Below are 26,788 nucleotides of genomic sequence, written 5' to 3'. Positions count from 1 at the left end.
GGTATATCTTCTAAGTGTTCCCTGTCAGCAAGCTACTTTGAGCATGCCAATATGCCTACCAAACATTTTAGGCTGTGTTAATTGATTTAAGCTGCAATCCTATCCATACTTTGCAGCTCTGCTCCTCTCATTTTAGGAGTATGACATATTTTGGGGCCTCCTCAAATTATAATGTGACCCAGGGGCCCTATTCATTTTTAGTCTCATTCACATTCTGCCTCAGGATGAAACACATGGATGGAAAAGAAATAGAACTAGAAGCCGTTTCCTATTGGAAGTCTGTAAGGTGAGGAACCTTAGGCCTGGGGAGCAAATGCAGCCCTAAAGGCCTCTCTCTAGCATTCAGGCCATACCTCTCACTGGTCTTGCTCCATTCACACTCTCTTTGAATGTCTTTATGGGTGTAAAATAACTCTGATAATGCCTCTTGCTTGCTTGGATGAAAGACAAGAAAGAAATGTGTGTGTGTGTGTGTGTGTGTAGAAACTAGTCTACAAAAGTAAAATTCACATTAATTGCTCTGCCTACTTCCCTCTGGCCCTGCCCACCACCAGAATATGGCCCCCAGAAGGTTGTCTAAAATGGAATGCTGTTGTCAAACAGAAAAAGATCTCCAAGCCTGGTTTAGGCCTTATGCCTTGCTACAAATGGAGGCAACCTATGCTCCACGGGGGGGGGGGGGACCTTTAACAGGGACCTAGTGGGTGGGGCAACACAGGAGAAAACCCAATCCATTTCATTATGGCTCTGTATCTAGTATCACATTCTCAAAATTCTGCAGCTAAATCTGAGCTAGAATACTGTCTATTTATTGACACATCATTTTAAATAGATACAAGAGGATCAAGTTTACTCACCCATATCAGGATGTAAATTGAAGTAGAGGAACTTATTAGTACAGGAAAACATGTCTGAAATTGCTGACCGAAAACATTTCCGGTACTGGATGAGTCGCTTACCTAAGAAGAAGCAGCAGGGGACTGAACCCCTGAGCCAAGTCTGTCACCTTTAGAGACAATTTTCCACTGCTGCATCAGGGGCAAGAAAAAGGACCAGATTCATGAAGGATATATGTCTGGAATTTCCTAGATAAAGCTGGGATTTGGCCGTCAGAAACAGTGTTTGGGCAAAATTGCTTAAATGTACAGGAAAATCTGGATGTATGCCAAAAGTGTAGATTTTGTTGAATTTCCTTTACAGTAGCTCAAAATCTTCTCTTTTTTTGAGATTTTGCCCCCCCAAAATTTCAACAACTTTTGTTTCCAGATTCTCACTTTATGAAATATGGCAGCCCTAATATACATCCTTTTTTTTTGAAGGTACTGTTTTAACACTTTGCTAATTGCCGCCTAGGGGTCCTTTGGTAGGGATACACAACTATTATCATTACAGTGGTACCTTGACTTACAAACGCCTCAGGTTACAAACGCTTCAGATTACAAACTCCGCTAACCTGGAAGAGTTACCTCAAACTGAGAACTTTGCCCCAGGATGAGAATGGAAATCATGTGCCAGCGGCGCAGCGGCAGCAAGAGGCCCCATTAGTGAAAGCCTCTAGTTAAGAACAGTTTCAGGTTAAGAATGGACCTCCGGAACGAATTAAGTTCATAACTAGAGGTACCGCTATATTATTATTTCACTCCGCCTCCTTATTTAGGAGTGTGCTCTTAGTGCTTCCTTTTCATTCTATTCTCTCTTAGCAGGGCCTGCCCAAGACCTTTTGGCCCCTGAGGCAAACCACAAAATGGTGCCTACCTCCCCACCAGGGAAGAACAGGTGAGTGAATATCTACATCAGGTAAAAGAAGGAAATAAAGATCTGCATTGGTATCTGCTGCCCCTGTGCATCCTGCTGCCTGAGGTGGTTACCTCACCTTGCCTCATGGGTGGGCTGGCCCTGTCTCTTAGTCATGAAAGATGGGGGGAGGGTGGATTGTGGAAATATATGCTATTAATTGGTTTAGCACAGAAAGTTGACTGGTGCCTTGATGACAACTCTGTTGGAAAGTACTGCAAAAGTGTAATGCAAAACTGATCGATAGATTAAATGCACCAGATATATTCTGTTTGAGAGGCGGAACAAAATAATTTACAGTAATAAAACATAAAAACATTATTTTTAGCTCCCCATCTGCCAAGCTGCCCACAATTAGCAAATGCAATATACTTCCTGGCCTACAGAATGTTCTTCAGAGCACATCAATGAAAGCTGAAACACATGCTTGGGGAATACATCTGCTCTTAATCTGCAGCATTCTGAAGTCAACACAAATATTTTTGCTATTTTCCCCTTAACTCTCAACAATCAGAAAGCCTGTGGCATGCTACAGCGGAAGAGCTGAAAACCAAATGAGACTGCAATTCGATATACACTTACCTTGGAGAAAGGTCCATTGAATTCAGTGTGTCTTACGGGAAGACAAGCCCAGTGAAGCAGTGTAAACCTGGGAAGTAGTAGAAAGTAACAAAACGAGACCAAGTTAAAAAAATAATGATAATTAAAATATCAGATATCCAAATAACTCTGTAATGATATAGAATAAGTAAGACTGAGACCCCACCTGCACTATACATTTAAAGCAGTATCCTAACACTTTAAATCAGAGCTTTCCAAACCATGTGTCATGACAGGTTAGTGTGTCAGCTGCAGTGTGTAGGTGTGTCGTGTGAATGCTCCTTGGGCTCCTCCCAGAACTGGAAAGGAGTTTGTTTAGCATCCGGTTTGCTAGTAAAACTGAATTACTGTGTGGCAAAATGTTTCATGTCTAAAAAGTGTGTCACCAGCATGAAAAGTTTGGAAGGCTCTGCTAGTCATGACTTCCCTAAGGGATCCTGAAAACTGTAGTTGGTTAAGGGTGCTGAGCGTTTGTAGGAGACCCCTGTTCATCTTATAGAGCTACAATTCTCAGAGTCCCCTAGAAAGAGGGATTGGTGATTAAACTACTCTGAGAATTGTAGCTCTGTTAGACAGTCTCCTAACAATTTTTTGCACACTTCACAAACTAGAGTTCCTCCTTCCTGGGGCTCTTTGGTGGATGCCATGACTGTTTTAAATCATATGATATTGCTTTAAATGTATCAAAAAGACGGGGTCTCAGACAAAGGCAGACCCTGGTATAGCGGTTAGATTTCTCATATATAATTTACTGGAATTCGCTGAGACCTTATAAAACTATCAGAGGAAAAAAACTATGTAGGAAAAGCCTTAGAATTGTGTATTCCAACATTCTTTTCTGAAACAACAAACGGTTTTGTAGTTGATCTCCTTAATTAATTCCAGTAAGAAAAATTATGCATGACAGACTACTTTTTAATTGTTTTTTAAAAAATGATGATAATAATAAGAATACTATCTGGGAATAATTTGTAAAGTGAATGTAACTATGTGGAAGCAAATGTTGCAATGTGAGAAATTGGCTTCCCATAGATGACATTGCACATTTGTTGGTCACATAGGCTTACAACCACATTGCAAGAATGTCTGTATATTCCTTCCAAAATATGCCTCCCGCTTCATACTTTCCAATTATACTAATAAATAGTGTAATTTATGGACATTTTCCCCAAAACATCTAGTACAGTGGTGTCCAAACTTTTTTCAAAGAGGGCCAGATTTGATAAAGTGAAGAGCCGTGAGGGCCGACCAAAGGGCCAACCAAAGTTGTTGACCTTTTTTTACCCCACAGTTGTTGAGCTTTGGACATGCCTGATTTAGTAGAAAGATTCCTCATTCTTTGTCAAACATGCTTCTGGAACTGGAAGGAAAGGGAGAATAACCATGGAGGCAATGTGCAGCAAGAAAAAGTGCAGCTGCCAAATGTTTAAGGCTGTGCACACACCATGTGCAAAACAAAAAATAGAATTAAAAACACTTTTCACTACGCTCTGTGCTATGAAACTTTAATAAAACACTATCATGTGGTGTACTGCTGCCCCTAACTCCTACAAATAAAAACAATGTTGTAACACTTTAAGCATCCCATTTCGCCAAGCATGGCTATCGCACGAGCACCAGTGAGATACAAGGAGCATTGCACCCTTTCCACACATACTCCATTACCATTTCTGGAACGCTCACCACTCTGAAAGTAATGCTGTAAAAGAGATCACCATAATTCCTGCAAAACGGTGACTGGCTCAAGGCCATTGAATGAGCTACCCCCTCTTAAAAAGCAAGGCTAGCTACAACATTCACACACATATATTCTGGCCCTTGAGTCCAGTCCAAAATATTTATTCTGTAAGTTAAGATAATAATTACATCATTGTTCTCTAGCTGGATGAGACATGGGATACCATTCTTTCAAAAGTGGATTGGGGTGGTGGTGAAATTATTTCTATATTCATTATTGCCCCTTGAATGAGAAATGTTATTTCTGTTTATTAGCAGTGGAAACATGAGGTTTTCAGTTACAGTTGCAATCCAGAGATATCTGAGCTGATAACTTTTTACTTTTTTTTAATAAAAGGGTTTTAGTTATCACAAAGTCTTGCTATTTGATTTCTACAAGACTTGGAAGTTTTGCTCCCCGCTGTGTTTGAAGCCCTCAGGTACTGCTCTGTTTTGCAGCAGAAATGTCAGAGAGAATATATTCAGTCAGCCGCTGTAGACTGAATTTCATTTTGCTCTCCAAATGAATAAAGGCAAAAAGTGCAACGTCCGCTGGGTCATACACTCTGAAATGTGAGAGCCATCAACTTCTTAATTGAAGTTTATAAGAATGAAAAGGAAAAGCCTCTTCTAAAGAGTGGGGGGGTGCTGCTTGCATCAAGCGGAAACAATGGAAGAAGTGTATAATCTTGAGGGCTTGGGATCTTAGAAACTGATGTGACCATTTGAAATAATGTTGGCTTTGCTGTGGTGAGATACAGTCAGTCATCTGGTGAGCAGCACTCAAGATTTATAAACAAGGAACAGAAATAAGGGATTGGGGGGGAAGCAGACTCTTTTTAATCCTCCATCCTCTCCTATTAATCCCTTTCCTGTTGTTGTTCTCTGGATTATAAAAGGAGGAACATTAAATGGGGGGCAGGGAAGCATTATATAATGCTTCTTTAAACAGACTGAGAAATTCCCTCCCAACTCCCAGCACATGCATCACTTACCTTTCCATTTGAGAAACAGTTGCATGATTTTATGTTTCTTTTCATGTTTCTTTCACTTTATACAGTATGTGACAAAGTGGCTTTCCAAAACTTTTGATTGTTCTTTAAATACACCTTATCTGTTGTCTATTTGCAGTTTTTGTCCAAAAACACACACCTTTGTTTTCTGAGGTCACAGTTTGCTTCAAAGGGGTATTCTAAAAAACGGAAAACTTTCCCCCTTAATCTGTTTTACTGCATACTCTTAGGCATTATTCTGGGCTTGGTGGTTCTGCAATATTCAATCCTCTCCCATATTTTGTTGTTTTCAAGTTGATGGTTGTGTTAAAAGGGCACAGGGAGCAATTTACACCTGAGTTAAAATGAATGGTTTGTGTGTGTGTGTGAGAGAGAGAGAGAGAGAGAGAGCATGAATGCATGAATGAATGAATGAAACACCACATGCCTGCACTCTTGGAGTTTAAACTTTCATTCAAGTATTCTTTGCTCCAGTATTGAACAGCAGGGGCACAAGGAGCAACCCAACCCCTGGAATTGCATGCTCTTCCCCCACCATCTCTTGGGGCTCCCAAAACCACACCCCTCACTAGCTCAGCTTTACACCTATCTTAAGCACCTTTTGTTTGACTGGAATGGGCCCCTGAATTGTAATACTCTTGTTTGCCTGGATTGGGAGGTTTGTGTGCGAATGTAGCAACTCTGACTTGTGTGGCTGGAATGTAGCAACCTCTGACTTGTGTGGCTGGAACATAGCCTACTGTACAAAGGTCAGAATCTCATGCATTACTCTGCCTACTTTTGCCTCTGGCCCTGCAGACATTATCATGCAGCCCCCTATATATTATCTATGGGGGAATGTGCTGGAAAAGACTCCTCTAAATCATCTTCTAAATTTTGATTAACATTTATTAAACTGCAACCTTCATTAGGGTGGAGAAGTGGTAACAACATTCCAATAAACATATATTTTGAAATAAAACTAGCATATATTTTGAAATAAAACTAGCATATCCCTTTTTTTGTTTGCATATTTTATTTTGAAAGGAAATGCATGAAGACCACCACCCTAATGTTAACTTCAAATGTTATCCAGCATAACAATTACACCCGAGCTACTAGCTGGTTTAGGCGAACAGTGACAGTCAACTTGGTTAGATTGTTTATCCAGGAGATTTCAAAATAGAACAGAGCAAAGAAAGTCATTTGGGATAATTAAAATGTGTCCAAAGAAGTCTTCCTTGCAGAATTGGAAAGCAGCATTTAAGTTCCATAAATCAGTTAGATTAAACAAGTGAGGTTGCTATTTTATAAGATTCCAGCCTTTAGAATAGCAGCTGTTAGGCGCTTTTGAAATGTGTCAGTAAAATTTAAGGACAAATGGTAAAGGTTTCTTACCAGTTGGGAGCAGCAAAAAATGTTTACAGTTTTTCCAAATGTTTGACTATTTCAATTACATCAGCACAATTCAGAAAAAAAGCTTTTGCCTTTACTACAGAGCAGAATTAAAAGCTCAGGGTTGTTTAGAATCATGTTCTTTCATTTTGTGCCATGGATTTTAATAGCTGAGAGTCAGAAAACTGCTATTATAAAACTTTCTTCTTTGAGGCATTATAATTACAGAGCAACTTAATGCTTGTAGCTTCACAGCATGTGGAGGGGTGTGTGTGTAAATTTGTAGTCACTGTCTCCTGATTTGCTTTCAGAGTAGAAGGTGTATGTATTAAATATTTGCAAACTTTAGATATGAAGAATTTTCAACAAACTTTTCATTATGGTATTGCTGGGGGGGGGGGGTTCACCTTCCTTTGTTGGACCTTCATACACTAGATAGCCAATGTGGCCCACCACCTAATACACAGACCAGTGTTCAGAAAAGCCAAATAAATTAAAACCTGCAAACAGCATTATTCAGCAGTGTGATCCTTTGCATATGTACTCAGAAGTAACTCCCATTAAGTTCAATGGGACCTACTCCCTAGTAAGTGGCTTACTACTTCTTAGTAAGCCTTAGTAAACATACAGTGTTGTTGTTTGTCCAAGATCCTTTCCATTTATATTTCAAAGCCTATCTTCTTGTTTCATCTGCTGCCTGGTACCCAAGTACACAGAGCAAAAGGGTAGCTCAGCTTCTCCTCAGGCTGATGCATTACCTCTGATAAACAGCCATACACACAATCTTCTAATTTCCCAGAGACCTGCTCATCATTTGTGCTTACTCAATATGGAGTGCTAAAGTCAGTGAAGAGTTTTTGCAGTTCAGCACAAATTAATTCAATTGCTAAAATAATAAAATAAAATAAAATAAGCCTGTTTTGTCGAATATGCAGTTATCTGAAGAACTGAATTCAGACTAAGCCCAATCTTCAGCTATTGTCAGAGTAAGTTTTCAAACCAGCCTTAATCCAATTAACAGGATAGAGCCAGAATCCTCTTGCAGATACAAATGGCTTTAGCACAAATTCATGCCACATGGGTTTCAACCATAGTCTAGTTTATCTAGTCTTCTCCTCCAAAGATTGATGAAGGGCAGGACAGTTAAGTCAAAATTCTGTAGGTGCTTCTGATCTCTTTTGTGGGGTTCCAGAAAACATACAAATTGCATCCTGGGATCCTATATTTAGATTTATGGGCAGGAGAAAATGACTTCAGTTATCACCGCAAGATTAACAGATGTTCTAAACTACCACTAATGGAACATCAAGGCATGTTGCTCCATCAGATGACTGCTATATCTGAACACTATCTAAAAATCTGATTAATAAAGTGTTTAGTTAAGCATCGCCTCATCAGATGGTGGAATCTACTAACATCGCAGAATTTTTTAATTTATTTTGGGGCCATATATTGATTAACTGCTTTGTTAAGGATGAGAGCAAATGTGTTGCCTACACAAATGGATTTCCACAAATTAAGCCTTGTGGTTGTTCAGCTTTTTTGCCATACCAGTCAGATATATTAGGTGCAGTTGCAAAAGGGGGGTGGGGAGGAAGACAAACACAAACTCCCAAACATCTGGATCTAATTTGATTCTGGTGGGATGTGCAATAGCCGGTAAGGAAAGGAAAGTGTGGGAGGGATTGCTCAACTGCTCTTTTGCATAAGGAAATTAGGCCTTTGTGAAAATATTTATTGCTATCTCAAATCCAAACTGGGACTAAGTGTTGCATAAAACTAAAGATGCAGAACTCTATGCCATTCACTCATCACAAAAAAACTAACTAATAGCACAATGCATCTAGAGGCTGGGGCAGATGCAACCGGCCATTGGAATTAGCTTTCCCACAGCAGCTGCCCTTTCCCTTCACACCCCTCACTTGCACCATATAAGATTGCTCTACACATTAGTTGCACTTAACATGCATCAAAATCAATGGGACTTAAGTGGTGACCAACTTTTCATGGTGATTTCACTTAGATCTTACTGCAACTAACCAACCCAAATAATCACACGATTCACTTTCAGGTTTTTTGTGGGGAAATGTCCTAATATGGGCTGTTCGATTTGTTTTCTTCATTTTCAGTCTGCGCATTGCATTGCAATTTGCCACAACACTCTCCTGACTGACTGTCCAAGCTTTCTAAAATCAGATCGGTAGCTGCACAACTGTTTCCATTCAGGAAACAGTCAACAGAGAAGCTATGCACTGTCCCCATTATTTTAAATGGCCAAGATACTTTCCCCCTGTGCTTCCATTTCCATAGCTGAAAATGGTATTGTAGGGCTCTTTGGTGCATGTTTCCCAGCTCTGAGTAGGCATCCCACTCCATTTGATTTACGTATTAATGCTGTGTGCTGCCAGTACAGTAGATCTGGTAGGCTGAGGCCACTGGTGACATAGTCATATGCTGCATATGTGACCACTCTAGCACAATGCGCTACTAGAGGGCAGTGGTGATGCAGCACTGCCCCCGGGATATGGCCCAAGGCATACCTTGTGAGACCCAAGGCATACTCAGGCAAGTCTGGGATGGGATAACTAGAGATGAGACCTAGGAACCACATGCATAGCTCATTGCGTTTCATGATGGAAGACAGGTGGGACATAAATGTAAGGAAATGTAAATGTATTTGATTTAAATAGCACTTGAGCAAAACACTGCCTCTGCAAGAACTTGGTCATTTAGTGTGGCACCACTGACACTTTGGAACTCCCTGCCTATTGAAATCAGACAGTATTCACTGTATTCTTTTTGTTGCCTGATGAAGACATTCATATTTAAACAAACCTACCGAGATGTTTAGAAAGTTTATATGTGTTTTGATCTGCTTTAGTCTATTCTATTGAAGTTTTAACTTTCTGTATGTTTTAGATTATGGTTGTAAAAAATATTTAGTGATAATTTTATTGTTTTATCTTCTTTGTAAACCACGTTGAGGTTCCTTTTTTTCTTCCACAATTGAGCTATATAGCAATTTTATGAAATAAACACGCACTAAGCTGCTGCTTTTGTCAAGGCATGTCAAAGGTTTTGTCATAGTGACTAAAACAGAGACAGAAGAAACTTCCTAAGTCAACTAAGGGTGTTTGCAAACAGTCAACAAGTTTGCCTATGATTTGTGTCAGCATGATGGGAATTGCTACGTTTTGTGAAATAATTTAAAATAAGCATGCAACGTGTGTCCAATGCAAAGGCTATGTGCAGCTTGAAAAGCATTCAGCTATTACTGACCCATTTCTGCCTATAGCAATCTTTCTTGCCCCATTCAGGCATCCAGACCGATTGACCTGAATTGCAATAGTCAGTGGAAGCACAAATGACAAATTGTTTTTCTCTGCTCTCCCTCCCCCTTTGTTGTGTCAGGAAAGAAGTGAACATGTGGGCTATGTTAACTTTTGCCTCGCAGTGCTACAAGGGGAACTGGAAAGTAGTGTGTGTGTGTGTACCCTTAGCAACAAAATAACCAGCAGCACTAATTGCAATGCATATTTGTGCAGTCTGAAAATGAAGAAAACAAATTGAACAGCCCATATTAGGACATTTTCCCACAAAAAACCTGAAAGTGTATCGCGTGATTATTTGGGTTGGTTAGTTGCAGTAAGATCTAAGTGAAATCACCATGAAAAGTTGGCCACCACTTAAGTCCCATTGATTTTGATGCATGTTAAGTGCAACTAATGTGTAGAGCAATCTTATTCATGCTAACTCAAAAGAAAGGCCCAGTGTGTTGCTCCCAGATTTATGCATGGAATTGTGGACTTGATCTGGATCTAACTCCAATATGTTCATATGTGACCACTGCTGATGCAGTATAGTGGCATGCAAAAGGGAGCTACTTTAAAATTCAAATGTACATTCCAGCTTATGTAGGCTATCAACATGGGGGTGCAAATAGCACAGAGATTGATGGATGGATTATATTTCTATGCCGCTTTTCATTCAAATGAATCCCAAATAGGCTTAAACAACAACAACAACAACAACAACAACAACATGATAGAACATAATACAACATCACATAAATCACATAGAATAATTAATAAATCATCCCTGAAACAATTATGATCTATCAAACACTATTAACAAAGCAGCAACTAACAAAATAAGCTAAACATCACACTTAAAGCAAAAGTCATATTCTATGCTTAATAAATCACTACAGCATTTATAATCTATACAACAATATTAACAACGTCTAGCAACCAAAATCTAAACTAAGCAGCATTAAGTTCATACTCGCAGCCTCCACACCATCATGACTCATCATCTTTTACTTTTTTCAGCTCATTCAAATACACATCCACATAATGCCTATGGCAGCAACTCTCTTCTGAAGGTTCTTCAGGCTGGAGGTGGTGCATCGGAGGTGAAACAAGCCACCCACTGAGGGCAAAGAGAGCATCTTTCTCATCAGTTCTTCCTCTGGAAACAGGTCCCTTCTGAAGGCACCTAGGGCTGGAGGGTGGGGCAAGGCAGTGGGAAAAGCAATGACTTGCTGGCCAAGGTGAACACAGTGGGCAGGATTCACCTAACAAACTCCATCACAGCTTCCGTTTGCTCAACAGGGGTTCCCCCATCCTCCCACTGCACCTCTTCCATTGGCTTGAGGGAAGGGGGGTGTCAGGATAAACCCCAGAAAAGCATGTGGGGAGAGGGGGATAATTCCATCTGGCAAGCTGATATGCTTGCGCAGACATAATGTTGAATTCCACCCATAGTATTGAAAGTAGACTCAAAGCAGAATACTTCTGTATCCCCCAGACCCTGCATGTGTAGCGTGCAGGATTATTTTGGAAGACTTGACATGCTTGTTTAATGGGACAATTCTTTGCTTGTCACCTTCACTAACCCCAAATCCTTCTTCACCACCACTTCCACTATGAGCCTCGCTGTTTGCACTGCTGACTTAATGATGTGTCAGTGGAAGAGGTACCTGCCTTTTGCAAGGATGTATCCCATTTCTGATGTGAACTAAAGAAGGGAGCCAACAAGGGAGCATCTCCCTTTTTCAAAAATCAGAACTGATTGCATTTTCTTTTTTTAAAAAGGAGGGTACCTAGATTTTACTTTTAGTTATAGAGTATTATAATTTCTAATCGTTTTGCATGTTGCTTCATATCAGGATGAGCCCTTTGGGACGGGAGATAAGTACAGAGAACAAAGCACTGAATTCAACAGCGAAATGAGTACATGCTGTCCTTCTGTTCTTCCGCATAATCTTCTACTGTTCAGCTGCTCAGAGGATAATGGCAAAACAATGCCAACTGCATATCCACAACAACTGGGGAACAGCTGTAACCACAAGGAAACTCATGAGCACCTGGGCCTCATACGTGTTAGCTTAACATCTTGCTGGCTGGTACTAGCAACTCATACATTTATAGGCAGGTTTGGTTTTGTCCTTTGCCTAAAATTAGACACACAGACGCACCTAAGGTAGATTCAGTTGACAAGCATCTGGTTGCTTTAGATCCCACTGTATGGAAGGTTATTTTAGCCCTCTCTAGAGGTGCATTTTGACAGCAGCCATGCTTTTAAACATAGTGACATTTTCAATTAAATGTCTCAACACATGAAAACTGAGGTCTACGCTAGATACTATAGGCAGAGGTGTGTAACATTATCAGGACAACAATTTCAAATATTGAAATGTGGCTTCCAGAGGGAACAACAGAGATCACAGAAGTGGCAGGGGAGGGGTTACATAATATTTCCCCACCTGCAACTCCCCCCGTGGATTTCTCTCTGCAGAATACCAAGTATGTGTTATTATTTGGAATCCTGATCTATAAAGATCAGGAGAACCGCTTTCATGCCCAATTTGGAATTCTGCAGGGGGAAGCTTGGTGAGTATGATCTGAAACAGGAAATAGGGGGGGGGAAGGGTTAAGTTTCCTGTTCTCCCCTGATGCATCTCTCATCCTGATCAGAGATTCTTGAACTTAGAAGTTGCTTACCACATACAGGGAGATTTTGGCCTCTTTACTCCCAGCACTGAGCTTCTTAAAGTCTGTCTATGCACATTAGTTTAGAGCAGGGTTGGTCCAAGACATTTTGGCACCTGAGACAAACTGCAAAATGGTTCCCCCTCTCCGCCGCCAGGGAAGGTCAGTGAAGATCTACATTGGGAATAAGAAGGGGAAGAAAGATCTACATACAGATCTGCTGCCCTTGTGCATCCTGAGGTGGCTGCCTCACCTGGTTTAGAGGGTTGATGGCTGTATTTCAGAGTTGTCAGTGATCATTGTTCAGTTGCAAATGACTGTTCCGGTTTGCAAACTATTTTTGGAAGCCGAACGTCCGACGGGGCTTCCACGGCTTCCAATTGACTGCAGGAGCTTCCTGCAGCTAATCAGAAGCCACACTTTGGTTTCCAAACGTTTCAGAAGTTGAATGGACTTCTGGAATGGACTCTGTTTGACTTCCAAGGTACGACTGTACTTACATTCACATTGTATGTCCTGCCATCGTCACAGGAAGATCTGGTTCTGGAAGTTTTTGCAGCACTTTAAATAAGTACTTTGAAAAAGCTGAAATCTAGTACCATAACCAGTATTGCAGCAGTGCTGATAATGGCTTTCAATAATACTCATGATAAGGAGTCCCCTTTCTTCAAGGTCCAGAGCACTTTTGGAACTATTTTTAGCTTTGCATAAGAGAAAATGGGTGCATATTTGCAAATTTGCTAAAGGAGCCCTTACAAAAGAAATCAAAAGTGCATTTTTCCCCTTAACAGTTCCATTGGCTAGACTAGGTGTTATTTGCAATCCTTTCTATTACCCTTTTATTTATTTGAGCTAGACAGAGAAGCTGAAATCAGGAATTAGACAAACTGAGTAAACAACTGCACCCACCTCCGCCCCAAAGAAAAGTTCCCCTTCTTTCATCACAGTGGTCCCAGTGATCAAATTACTGACACTGGATCACAACGGTTGCCATGGAAGTGTTATTGGGGATGCTGCTTCTGTTTATTTAGAACACTGTTAGTCCCCAGGGGTCAAGAAATGTCTATTTACCAAAGTAACAAGATGTGTAAACATTTTGATCAAATCTACAATATGCCTCTTCTGCAGCGGCAACATTTTAGATTCCTGTATCATTATGCAACAAAACCTCATAGCTTTAATAGTCTTAACAAAATCAACTGCTCAGGTATATTAAATATACCTTTATCTCCTCTAAACAGAGTATATAGAGAAATAGTTGCCTGGACAAAGCTAAGATTCCTGGCAACTTTGAACATTCTGACTGCACAAACCCAGGAGGAAATGACCAGATTCTTACTGGAAGGAAATAATAATAGGTAAAAAGGTGGTAAAAGTGATCCGTGCCTTTTCCAGCAAGTAGAGAGAAACTCATTCAGGAAGAAGTTGCCCTGAAGAACTTGCCTAAAGGTAGGGGAAGTCAAAGGATCCTTCATATATTTTTGTCTCCAGAAAGTTTTGAGTTTCTGGTCTGGACATCCATATGGAACAGAGTTCTGTCTGTGCTGTGGAAGATGAGGTGAGGTGAATTTGAAGGAGGGAAGCTGTGCAAGTGAATAGGTGGACAGGCCTGCATTTGTGCAGGCTCTCTGTGTATTTGTGAATACTAGTCAAGTCAAGTAACTAGGAGGCAAGCAGAGTTATGGGTCAATGATGCATAGAGTCTAGCGCTACAACTTTTAATAGATTAATTGGTTTTAAAAACCCAGTAAAATAGTAACCCCCGTTAGTTGTGAAATATACTTTTATATTATTATTGCCTAGTGTATGCATAAAAGAGGCTGCTGGATCAGGCCAGTGGCCCATTTAGTGCAGCATCCTGTTCTCACAGTGCCAATGAAAAGCCCAGTATTTTATCATGGAAGCAGTTGAGCTGCCAAGATGCTGCCTTGAAAAACTACCCTTGATGAAAGTTGAATCATTCAGTCAATTAAGAATCATAGCATTCATTGGCTTAGATTTATTTAATTGGCTGGCAGCTCTAAGTAAGAAGCCCATAATCTGCTTTAGCATAATGCTTTAATCCACTTCTGCCTGCTAGTCTCTCCTGTCTCTCAGGTGTCCTCCACAGCCTCTTGTAAATTTTGGCTCCTGGTTGCCAGCCAGTGCCCAGTCACTGAGAGGCCACCAAAAGATGGTGAGGAAAGATTACAATGCTTGGAGCTTTTGAGGTTTGCGGGGGTGGGAAGCTGAATAAGGAGGGATTTGATGGAAGTCTATAAAATGATGTGGGAGGGGGAAGAAAGTGGATGGAGAGAAGTTTTTCTTCTTTGCTCTCATAAGACTAGAGCCTGTGGTCATCCAATTAAGTTGAAAGGTGGGAGTTGCAGGACAGATAAAGGGAAATGCTTCTTCACACATCATATAGTTAATTTGTTACCACGAGGCTGCAACCAGCTGGGAAAGATTTTAAAGAGGGGTTCAGAGAATTTGTGAAATATGGGTCTATCAAGGACTACGTGTCACAGTGGCAATATATAAGTTGTTTTAAACTGTTTTCAGTACAGTGGTACCTCGGGTTACATACGCTTCAGGTTACAGACTCTGCTAACCCAGAAATATTACCTCGGGTTAAGAAGTTTGCTTCAGGATGAGAACAGAAATCGTGCTCCGGCGGCGCAGCAGCAGCAGCAGGAGGCCCCATTAGCTAAAGTGGTGCTTCAGGTTAAGAACAGTTTCAGGTTAAGAACAGACCCCCAGAATGAATTAAGTTCTTAACCCGAGGTACCACTGTACTGTATTGTGCTTTAATGTTGTAAGTACTGTAACTCACTCTGGACCCTAGAGTGTGGGCAAAATTAATAATAATAGTAATAGATTGGCTCCAGTGTCAGAGGCATATTAGCTGCTGGAAAACATGAGCAGATTTCTTTTGTGAAACTCTCCTACTTGTGAGCTTCCCATAAACAACTGGTTGGTCTTTGTGAATGTTGGACAAGAGCAGGACTTTTGTTCTTGTGTTCTTATAAAGTGTATCACATGCAAAGGCCTGAAATTCGAGTTCTTTAAGGACCACAGTGACCTCTACAGGCTATGAACCATGTTGGCAGCCTCTACTAAATGCATCTTTCTACAAAGTAAGGAATAAGGTGGAAGAGATGGAAATATTATTATTTTCGTATGAGCTAGAGAAAAGAGCGATACTCCTAACTGAAATTGCACTCCTCCTTTTCCCAGAGAATTTCACTTCTGTTAATTGTGGCTCACACTTTGGAATATGTTTTGATCTTGCTCAATAGAAACCTAAGCAAAGCTTCACAGACCACTGAAGCTCTCACACGAAGGTTTTACCGAAAGCTACCCACACATTAAGTACTGCTTAAAGTCCAAAATAAAGGGTGAAAAAATGGAAAGGGATATGCTGTTGTTTAGATATGGTTCCAGCATATTGATAACACCACTCACCTTTTGATTTGAGAAATATTTATTCCAAAATCCACTGTTGGGCAATATAGTTATCAGAGCCAACCAAAATGTCACAAAATAGCTCAGATTTTTCTAGATTTCTTTTTATCAGGTTATATGTTACCCAAACTGGGTGGGTCAGACCCCACCCTGCAACAAAAGAAAACCACATCCTAAACTTAGGCTGGATGTTGAAGCCTTGAGGTCTGCATTTAGATGAAGTCTGAAGATGAAGACTGAATTAGACTGCTGAGTGCTTGCAGGTATCAGGTTACATGTAGGATTCAAGGTTGAAGAAGCAATGGCTGATGCCCGTTTTTTAAAACATACAGCTATTGTTCAGAATGTTAGCTAAAAGTCATCCATAGAAACAGAGGCTGCATTCTACACACATTTACCTGGGAGTAAGTTCCATTGAACACAGCAGGAATTACATGAATAGCACTGGTCTTCCTCAAAACTCTGAAAGGATATAATCCTAAACATGGCTTCTAGGAAATAAGTTTCACTGGGAATTATTTTGGAATAGACATGCTAGAACTAGGCTAGAGAGGACTTACCCATATTTGCAAAGCAATTCCACCACAGAACTGCAATGGATACACTCAAACTGGCATGCTTTGACCAAAATAAGTTTAGCATGTATTTTAAAGAGGGGTGTTTTTAAAATGCACCCAGATAGTGTGTTGCAATCTAGATCAGGGCTTCTTTTCCTCCACATCACACCATTTGCTGCTATTCAGGATAAACAAGGATATATATTTCACTATTAAAAGTTTGAACTTGTGTCACTGAATAAAAGCGAGAGCAAATATTTTCCTCCTTCCTGGGACTTGGTATTTAGAAGCTGTCATGTCCAATTATGATGGTAGTTTTCCCATTAAAAAGGGTAAGGGAGAGAAGGAGACACCCAAAAGTAATTTGGAGGCCTCATTACGTGCTCCATCTGGGCTCTTTTGGCTGTGGGGACGGGGCTTGCAGCATGATTAGTTTTCCCAAAGCCACAGCAACTGCTTACGTTAATGGTTCTTGACACTTGCAGGAAAAACTGTGCAGAGTAGATTATTGGGCTCCTCTGTTAGTGGCAAAGTTCAGGCAATTTGAATGCACAGCTATTAGAAGCCTTAGATGAAGGTCCTGATCTGTTTATCTCACTCTAACTTCATGTACATTTGGGACATGCTGTTAATGAAGATGGGGAAAGGAAACAGGGGTGCCTGTCAAATAACAGCGGATAAAAAATGTAGTCTAGTTGGAAAACAGCTGCCAGAGATGCTCGAAAATATATCCTGATTTAACCATACAACTCCTAAGGCTTCTGTACTTTCTGATCATTAACACAAGACAAGCCTGCTGGATCTGCCACTGGCCTTGCTAGTCCAACATCCTGGTCTCACAGTGCCTAACTAGATGGCTGCAGGAAATCCACAAGCAGGACCCGAGCACAAGAGCACACTTTCCTCCTGCAATTTCCAGCAGCTAGTATTCAGAATCATACTGCCTCCAACTATAAATCTCTATGCAATTCAGGTGAGGAGATTGATAAGTGATCTTTTTTAGGTTGGTTAAAAGTACGGAATTATTAGGTCTAGTCCAGTGGTTCCCACTTAGCTAAGAACTGCGGGCCCCAATTTTCAAAAGCCAAGCCATGGACTTTTGGAAATTCTGATTTCTCTATAGTAGCTTTTGATATGTGAATGGTGCCACGGACCACTGGGTGGGGGTGCCACAGACCCCCAATTGGAAACCACTGGTCTAATCTATTCTCTTGTGGTAGCAGGTCCCACACACATACTAGCACCCATCAGAACTTGGTGACTTTCCCAAGAAGAGAAACACCTGCCTGAGCATAAAGAGAAACATTTTTGAGAGAAGGGCCGATTTGCACTCAAGCTAGTTAGCCATCTCATTTGTGTATGATGGCTCTTATGGAAGAAATTCTTACATAGCTTAACCCTGTGTGTACTTTGTTGCACTGATTTCCAAGTAAGGATACTATTGAATTTATGTTTTATATTGTCTTGAACCTGAGGGTATGGATGTCTTCATTTCTCATCTATGATCCAGCTCGCAGCGCAGCTTCACAAGTGCTTTCCGATCCAGCTGAAGAACCTCTCTGCAACATTCCTTACTGAAATGTTGAAATGACAAGGGAAATCAAAGCAAGGACATTTGCAAACGTTAGAAGGGAATTTTAACTGCTACTTCCAGACTACCTGAAAGGAACTTCAGCTAGTGGTGGGGGCCACACCACCAGAGACATATTCTTGGCTTCCACAAGATCCTTTTCAGTGCCAGATCCTTTTTAATTCAAGAGTGTGGGCTGTGACAGCATTAGGAATTATGGTAGTTGGAGAGTGACAAAGGAAATGAGACACGGCTGAAAACCATGTCTCATCTAGCAAAGCATAGTGACAGAATTGAGAGTCTGTGGGCAGGAATGAGTGATGTCTTACACAAAACTGTACAGCGCCTAGAGCATTGACTTTGTGAATAATAAAATGATGAAGAAGATGACTGGAGCGAGTAGGGAGCTGGCATTCCAACAAGTATAATATAGAAATATATAGTAAAATGCTAATAATATCTTACCTAGTTTGGGGTTGGGGGTTTGTTTGTTTTTGCTCTACTTGCAGCATGACTATATAAGATTGCTATATGAACCTCAGATAGCTGATAATAAAAATAATCCATAATAAATAAAACCACTCCACAGTGATACTGCTTCATTTCTTTAATCTCTTGTAACATTTGTATCAATGGTGAATTTTGTGCAGGGCTGGCAGTGCAATCTGTGTATCATGGGACAAAGTTCAATTGATTCTTTGGGGTTCTTGTTTTTCTTTTGGAAACAAGACATTCCATGGCGATTGGAAAGACAGCTGTTCACAGTGATTGTACATTTTGTTGCACAAAGCTAAAAAGAAAGCCTACACATTGCCAATAAAACCAAAGAAAACCACCTTTGTGCAGAGGATCTCCTGAGAAAGGAAGAGTAATCTTTTTCCAGGCTTTACTCCCATTGTTGTTTTTGTACAGCCACATCTTACAATTCCTGCTAAACCAAAAGGCAGTGTATACTAAGTAAGTCCATTGCACGAATGATAAAGGTAACAGGTGACATTAAAAAGACAATGTATATCAGCATACACATAGTGTAAACTTTAAAAAAATATCACATCTATCCTTTTATAGGGCTTTTAAATACAGTGCTAGCTAGCATTTTTAGGAATAAACTTGATAACAGCAAGTAAAACTAGCTAATTCCAATTGACAGCTGCCAGTCACTCCATGAAACCTGTCCCAAATGGCTTCATGTGTTACATTTATGTGATGACTGTGGGGCCGGTGCGGCCAGTTCTCTCATGAAGCTGTGAAAGTTTCAGTGCAATGGAGATGAGGGGAGCCAACATGACCTGCAGTGAGGGGAAAGAGGCAAAAATTAGAGAAATAAGTCAAAATCCTAGAAACAGTGCAACGTTTATTATTTCATCCTATTCAGAAGCACTGCAAAGATGGATAAAGCTAAAAATCTAGAAACCTTCATGCAGTGGCAGACTTTGGGAGTTCAAATTTCAGTGGCACCCTGTGCAACACCAAAATTTGGGGGGGCCCTTCCTGCCTCTCACCTTCTGTTCTACATCATTGTTGTGGTATCCCCTGAGGCATCTTCTCGACTCAGCACCCTAAATCTTCATAGAATCATAGAGTTGGAAGAGACCACAAGGGCCATCGAGTCCAACCCCCTGCCAAGCAGGAAACACCATCAGAGCACTCCTGACCTATGGTTGTCAAGCCTCTGCTTAAAGACCTCCAAAGAAGGAGACTCCACCACACTCCTTGGCAGCAAATTCCACTGTCAAACAGCTCTTACTGTCAGGAAGTTCTTCCTAATGTTTAGGTGGAATCTTTTTTCTTGTAGTTTGGAACCATTGCTCCGTGTCCGCTTCTCTGGAGCAGCAGAAAACAACCTTTCTCCCTCCTCTATGTGACATCCTTTTATATATTTGAACATGGCTATCATATCACCCCTTAACCTCCTCTTCTCCAGGCTAAACATGCCCAGCTCCCTTAGCCGTTCCTCATAAGGCATCGTTTCCAGGCCTTTGACCATTTTGGTTGCCCTCCTCTGGACACGTTCCAGTTTGTCAGTGTCCTTCTTGAACTGTGGTGCCCAGAACTGGACACAGTACTCCAGGTGAGGTCTTACCAGAGCAGACCTCTGCTTCATGGCTATAATCATCCTATGCAGTGCAGACTCAATATTGGTTTTAACATTACAAAATGAATGACAACTTTCTAGCACTCATAGTTACACATTTAATAAGCTTTGGTACTTTGTATGCCTCATTATGACCCCTTTGTTCAGAAATATGCTAATATATACTAGCATCCCTGTTTCTTTCATTTCTGATGAGGACAGTCTATGCTTCCTTTTTTCACCTCCCACAGTCTTCGCTACAAATAAATAAAAAATTGAGCACATTTATGAAAATCTGTATCAGTTAGTCTAATGATGAGAATCTAAGCACTCCCACCCCAGGAAAGGAGTCTCAAGGACAGATGGAATAGAATGAGGTCCAAAATGTGGCAATGAAACCTACCTGTGGATCTTCATATATTTTTGGGGCATCCTTTTCATAGCTATCAATATACAGTCGCACAGTTGCTCCAGCACTTCCTGTACCACTTAGTCTGAAGATGATGCGAGAGCCATCAGCAAAGATCAGCCTCAAACCCTAGCAAGAGAAAAACACACAACAACAGTTTTCCTGGAAGGCCACTCCTTTCAGATTGCAGAGATACAAAAAAGTGTGTATATGTTTAGAAAACCACATCCGACAGCTGGTGAACTATCCTCTTTGGTGACCCTTGATATATTGCTGTTTGGGGGACAAGAGTCCCAAATATTATTTTTTGCTGAACAGAGCGACACATGCTTAAAATGATGCATAAAAGAAATAATATTATGTATGCCATAAAGTTATATCTCTTGTAGTTCCTTTGTCCGTTAATTATTATCCAGCTAAATGAACTACTTAGCTATGTTTATAGGAAGACTCAGGGAAGGCAGACACCACACAAAATAGAACTGGACAAGAAAAGGGCAAAGAAACATTTAAAGAAGAGCTTCTAGAGGGGCTAATATAAAGGCTGAGGCCAGTGAAACCAGGGCAGGCAAATTATTTCCAAGTGAGCTTAACTGCACCCAAGCAGGACAGATGATTTTGTCAGCTTCGCCTTTGAGCCAGTGCCACCGAATGGGCTCAACCTCTTCAGCCCCGACTGGGCCAGACGAGCTGGAAAGCACTTCCAGAGACCTTCCATGCAGGAAGCAGGTCTAAGTGCTGTGGACTCACAACTCAGAGCTGTGAGCACCAAAGTCAGTTCCAGTAGTCAGCCAAGCACAGCAGAGCATGAACCACACGAATGACAGCTTCTGTAGAATAACTTCCTTTATTCTCTACAGCTACTATACAAACTATCTACAGACTAAATGGAGACGCTGGACTGCACTGAGTGTTACAGCTGCATGAGCAGCGACCTTATCTATACACAGATAACACTCAGTCTCCCTCTTTGAAGTCAGGCTGGAGCAGAATAAGTAATGAGCAAAAATCTGCCCCCTCCTTTCTGAAACATCAGCAGATTCTTGCAATGGGAGGGATAAAATAATCCTCAGATTTCATAGTTCCTAGGGAAGCAACCCATTTTACTATTGTTCATTAAACAGACAAGCATTGTGTCACTTTAGCTCTGAAGTATATTTGCCTTCAATATGAGAGAAGCTCATATTGAATCCTAGAATCATACAATTGTTGAGTTGGAAGGGTCCCCAAGGGTCATCTTGTCCAACCCTCTGCAATGCAGGAATCTCAATATGCAGTTACCCATCCAATTTAAAACCAGACCAGACCCTGCTTAGCTTTGCAAATGTGCTAGCAGTTTTATTGCTGTACCACTAGGAGGATATGGCACTCTTTTTGCACAGTCTGCAACAACTATTTAGATCAGATGTTTTGAGACTACAATTCCCATCATCCCTGACCACTGGTCCTGCTAGCTAGGGATCATGGGAGTTGTAGGCCAAAAACATCTGGAGGACCGAGGTTGAGGAAGCCTGATTTAGATGATCAAGAGTCCAAAAGAAATGTTCTCTTGCTCTTCCAGATCAAGTCAAAAGGACCTCAGGAGATGGAGGGCAACATAAGAGGCATTCATTCTTATGACACTTTCCAATAGAAATTGTGATTATAAGGCTCTAAATTGTGCGAGTTATTGTTTAGCATAATAGCTCCTTGTAGCCATGGGAAGAACAAAGAAGTCTGATATGGCTTCTATGCTTCCCACAGGTGACCAGGCATGGTCTTACCATTACAAAATGGAACTAAATACAAAATTAATTTTTTTTTCTCTCAAGTAAGCTGTGTACATGTCTAAGGGCATCATTATAAATTGATTTATAAGCCAAAGCATATCTTTCTAGGAATTTAAATCTACAAGTCCGTCTTTATTCTACCTGGTTCCTTGAGATGCTTCCATCCACAGGATCACTGTACTCAAAATTATCAGCTTTCTCCACAGTGTAAGATTTGTCCCCCGCTGATAACTTCTTCCCCACAAAAGAACGGTCAAAGAACATCGTCTCTAGATCCTTCATCATCTTGTTGGCACCATCAGCATCCACTTCTTCATAGTCATACCTAGAAGTAGTCAGGGAGACTTTAATGAGACAGAGGGGCAAATATGACCAGTAACCACCACCATCCTGACATGCCTTTTCATGTTTAGCTTTTTATACAGTCTCTGCTGGGTGCTTTACTAGTAAACCTTCTTGCGCTGGATTAAAAATAAGGGGCAGTAGGGAGAGCTCTCTTCTTTGGTTCCTACTTAGCCACCCCAGCTCCTGAATCTGTAAAGTGGCTTTTGGTCCCCCTTCCCAAGTGCCACATTCAAACAGGTTGTTTGATCAGTATTTTAACGTTTGGTGCAGAATTTGATTCTCCAAATTTGCATATCAGTTCCTTTCAAGGAATATGGGGCTATGGGAGTTCTGCCTGTTCCAGCTAACCACATATAAAATGTGTGGCACTGCCATGACACAATTCTTACATGAAATGTGCTAATCCTCACCTTGTGAAGAAGTTCCGCCCATATTTTTGCCAGTGGTCTTTCAGGATCTCTTCCACACTCTGTTTACGGACAGCGATGATTGACAGCCATGCCAAGACTGCCCAGAGCCCATCTTTTTCACGGATATGGTCAGACCCTGAAGCACACACAAATCAGACAAATGGAAGAGCAGAAAAAACGGAGAAAAACTTGGGTTAACCATAGTGGGGGAAAACAATGTCTAATCTGCAACTCACAAAACTTGCACCTTGCACAAAATACAGGTGGTTGGTAGATGGCTGCACTAAAAGCATAATAAAGAGTAGGCAATTAATGCTTCACTGACTGAGAAACATGTGTTATGATCAGAGGGCTGAAACAAGTATTTTGCATACTAAGACCTCTCTCCGGTAAAAATGTTTTGTTATCTACTGGTTTGTACAGAAAACATAGTCAACAATAAGTTTGGTTTATAAACTTATTATATTAAGGGCAGCATGCAAATGAATTTCCCCTTCTACAACTTATTCTTCTTTGCTCTCCCCCCCCCCATCTGTTCTACCCTTAATCCTCCTGAACAAATAAGAGGTTTCATGGAGGCTGCAGGAGAAGAGTAAATTATGTTGCCCCAGTGGAAGTCCACTGTCATTGATGGGCGGCCACAATTAGATGTCACCCTAAGAGTTTAAGAAAAGAAAATCACGGGGTTCAATCCAGACCTCTGCTCCTGCTGGCTCTAAACTAGATTTCTCTGCTTTATAGCACAGTGATATGCATACCTACTCAGAAATAAGCCCATCAAGGAGAATGTGTCTTACTCTTACATAAATGTATATGGGATTAAAGCCTTCATGCTATGTCTGATGGAATGGTAGTTATAAAGCGGGCATACTTAGAATCATAAAGCGGCGGAGCTATCTTGTAGAGTGTCTTTTTGAGTGTTGAGATACTTTTGACTAAAGTATGCATTGTATTTTATAATCCCCTTTTTATTAAAATATTTGTAAACAGGAACTGATTTACTGTTTATGCATTTTGTATGGTGTCTTAACTGTTATCCCCCCCCCCCCCGGCAAGAACTGAATTTACATTTTATAGTAGCATTTTTATGTTTTAAACAATTTTTCATGTTGTTTGGATGTTGCTTTTTATATTATTGCAGTCAGTTTGGTATGTTGTGGTCTTCTGTTTACAATATATAAGGCGGGGTACAAAAATGGAAATAAAGCAACTGGATATTGAGGCTGTTTACTTACCAGTACCAAAACTCTCTTCTCCGCAGAGGGACAGTTTGCTTGCGTCCATCAGATTTCCAAAGAACTTCCAACCCGTCGGAGTTTCATACAAAGCAATCTTTGTCGCTTTGGCCACCCTGCAAAAGAGGTCAAGAGAGAATCACCAATGTTTTACTATAGAGAAGAACAGCTGTTATTGGGCATTCCACTTAATAAACCAGAGGTGCAAGCCTCATTTCGGAAGTCAGCCCCTTTGGGCCATAGCTCAGTGGCAGAACTATTTCACATGAGGAAGGTTCCAGGTTCAGTCCCCGGCATCTCCAGGTAAGGGTAGGAATGTCCCCCATTTGAAAGAGCTGCTGACAGTCGGTGTAGACCAGAGGTCAGCAAGGTTTATCTTGCCTTGGCTGGATCGGTCCTGCGGAGATCCCTTCGTGGGCTGGATCGTGTGTGTAAGCGCACGCGCCTGCGATTTTCAGCGTCTACATCTGCGCAGGTGTGATTTTCGGTGTCTGTGCATGCAGAGACGTGATTTTTGGTGCCGCGGAAGCGAGTCCCTGCACCGCGCTGTGCCAGTTTAACACAGCGTGCAAGTGGGTGGCTCGTGGGCTGGTGAAACAACCTCTGCAGGCCGCTTCCGGCCCATGGGCCTTAGGTTGCTGACCCCTGGTGTAGACAATACTGAGCTAGATGGAGCAACGTATAAGACGTGCTTTTTAAGAGCATGCTTACCTTACTCAAGCATCAGCTAGGAATGGATGAGCTGGAAGTCATCAGATTCCAACTTTTTAGACAAAGGGGGCCTTGAGAGCAAGGCCAGGTCCCAAAGGTCCAATGCAACTTGATCTGTGTGCTGAAAGGGGCTCTTTGGATTTGGTTTCCCTAAATAAAAGCCCCTCATGCTGCATGACAACACACTTTTAAAATGGGAGAAGAGTCCCAAAAGTAGCTTGCCTGGCAGATTGGTTGTTTATATAATAATATAGTAACAACAACCAGAACCTTACTAGGCATGTCCAGTATCTTGAATCCAAGCCAATACTGCTTGCATAACAACAATGAAAAATACACTAAAAAACCCAACAATTTCTCGTGTGTTCAAAAATTTTATCCTCCCCCTCAGCTAACAGACTGGTCACTGAAATGACACATACAATAAAGCCAATTAAAAACTGTTAAAAAACAAATCCATTTAATAGATGCTGTAATAATAATCTAGCCAACAGTTAAGAACCACTATTTTAAAAGAACATGCATCAGTTAAGAAAGTACCATCTTAAAGAGGAATTAGGGATGCTATAAATCTATTAATTTGGTTTCAAATCCCATGACTTCAAAGGAACCTTCAGTTCATGCGACCAGTTCTGTCTGCACACAGATCATCCTCACTCCTGTTATTACATCATTCAATCCCTACAAGCGTTCCCAGAGCACACACAGGAAAAGTGGGTAGACAGTGGCTCCCAGACATTTCATAGTTGTGGAGAAGAGTGAGTTTTCAACATGAGTAGTTTATCAATCAAGCCACGTCAACTGAAATTCTCTCTTGTACACAGCTATTAAAGGTGTCAGAGCCCTGTTCTCTTTTGCATATGTTCACCCTAATAGAATACAATGTGAGAGTGTAAAACATATTCATTCCTAGTCATGGTTCACCCATAATTTACATGAACCATCCTTGATAGTCAACTGACAGAATGGAGGAGCCATCCGAAGCAAATGAATCAAGCAGAAGGCCTTCCACATGTAGAATCTTACCTGTCAATTGCTCCACTTGTTGGCATGCTCCGGGCAAATCCTCGAACACCCGTCTGCTGAAAGTAAGGAATACTGAAGATATTTGCAGCGATAACAGCGACAGAGTCTGAGGGATTAACAAAGAATCCATGTTTTCCAAGTATCATGTTGCGATCCTAATGAAGACAGTAAAATAATAATAATAGTGGTAACAGATTGTTACCTCGTTGATACAAATGGCTGGAAGAAAAAAATCAAAAGCGTACTCCGCATAAACTCTGAGTGTAAGATCAAGTTTAAAACAGACTGACAATACAATCCAGGATTTCAAGAGAGAGAAGGTGGCAAGTGAAAAGCACCTCGGAACCTGTCCTAGCTGGACTGTCCCTTTCCACCTCCAGGCCCCCAGCTGTCCTGTGGGAAGGACTGAGAATCTCTATAAACATTGATTTTGTGGTTTTGAAAATCTGCATTTTGATGTTCCTTGCATAATGTGAGTAGGATGTTTATGCTCAGTTTAGCACCACGTTCACCTGGCACTCTCCAGATATTATGCAGGAAGATTGCCACTATAGAGCTTTGCTCAAAAAATAAATACAAATTACAACCCTCTAGCTTATAATTATTCTATAAGTAGCATACAGTCCTGAACAAGTTCCCCTTACAACTCCAGAACATAGCAAGTAATTCATCCTAGATTTCAATATACCATATTTTTTGCTCTATAAAAGCACTTTTCCCCTCCTAAAAAGTAAAGGGAAATGTGTGT

General features: G+C 41.0%; 1 protein-coding gene and 1 long non-coding RNA gene across 3 annotated transcripts in view; one reads left to right on the top strand and one right to left on the bottom strand.

The window, feature by feature from the left end:
- Positions 1 to 51: 51 nt before the first annotated feature.
- LOC307219305 lies at positions 52 to 18,509 on the top strand. 2 transcript variants are annotated; one of them, XR_013840367.1, is made up of 4 exons: positions 168 to 286; positions 1,704 to 1,776; positions 13,886 to 14,666; positions 17,967 to 18,509. It is a non-coding gene; the product is annotated as an uncharacterized lncRNA (long non-coding RNA). The 2 variants fall into 2 exon arrangements; XR_013840366.1 differs by lacking the exon at positions 13,886 to 14,666 and having other exon boundaries at positions 52 to 286.
- Positions 18,510 to 18,653: 144 nt separating this feature from the next.
- The window catches only part of PGM1 (phosphoglucomutase 1), a 36,901-nt gene continuing 28,766 nt past the window's right edge, over positions 18,654 to 26,788 (bottom strand). Inside the window, exons 6-11 of the mRNA XM_079982400.1 lie at positions 26,041 to 26,195; positions 24,304 to 24,419; positions 23,069 to 23,204; positions 22,455 to 22,638; positions 20,539 to 20,673; positions 18,654 to 19,350 (exon numbers count right to left, since the gene is read on the bottom strand). Coding sequence (XP_079838526.1) covers positions 19,261 to 19,350; positions 20,539 to 20,673; positions 22,455 to 22,638; positions 23,069 to 23,204; positions 24,304 to 24,419; positions 26,041 to 26,195 — 816 coding nt within the window. The 3' untranslated portion in view covers positions 18,654 to 19,260. The remainder of the gene's footprint in view (positions 19,351 to 20,538; positions 20,674 to 22,454; positions 22,639 to 23,068; positions 23,205 to 24,303; positions 24,420 to 26,040; positions 26,196 to 26,788) is intronic.

This window comes from Podarcis cretensis (genome assembly GCF_951804945.1).
Source record: "Podarcis cretensis genome assembly, chromosome: 6".
NCBI classification, from domain to species: Eukaryota; Metazoa; Chordata; class Lepidosauria; order Squamata; family Lacertidae; genus Podarcis; species Podarcis cretensis.
The sequence above is the reverse complement of the archived record's forward strand: the minus strand, read 5'-3'. Positions and strand labels throughout refer to the sequence as shown.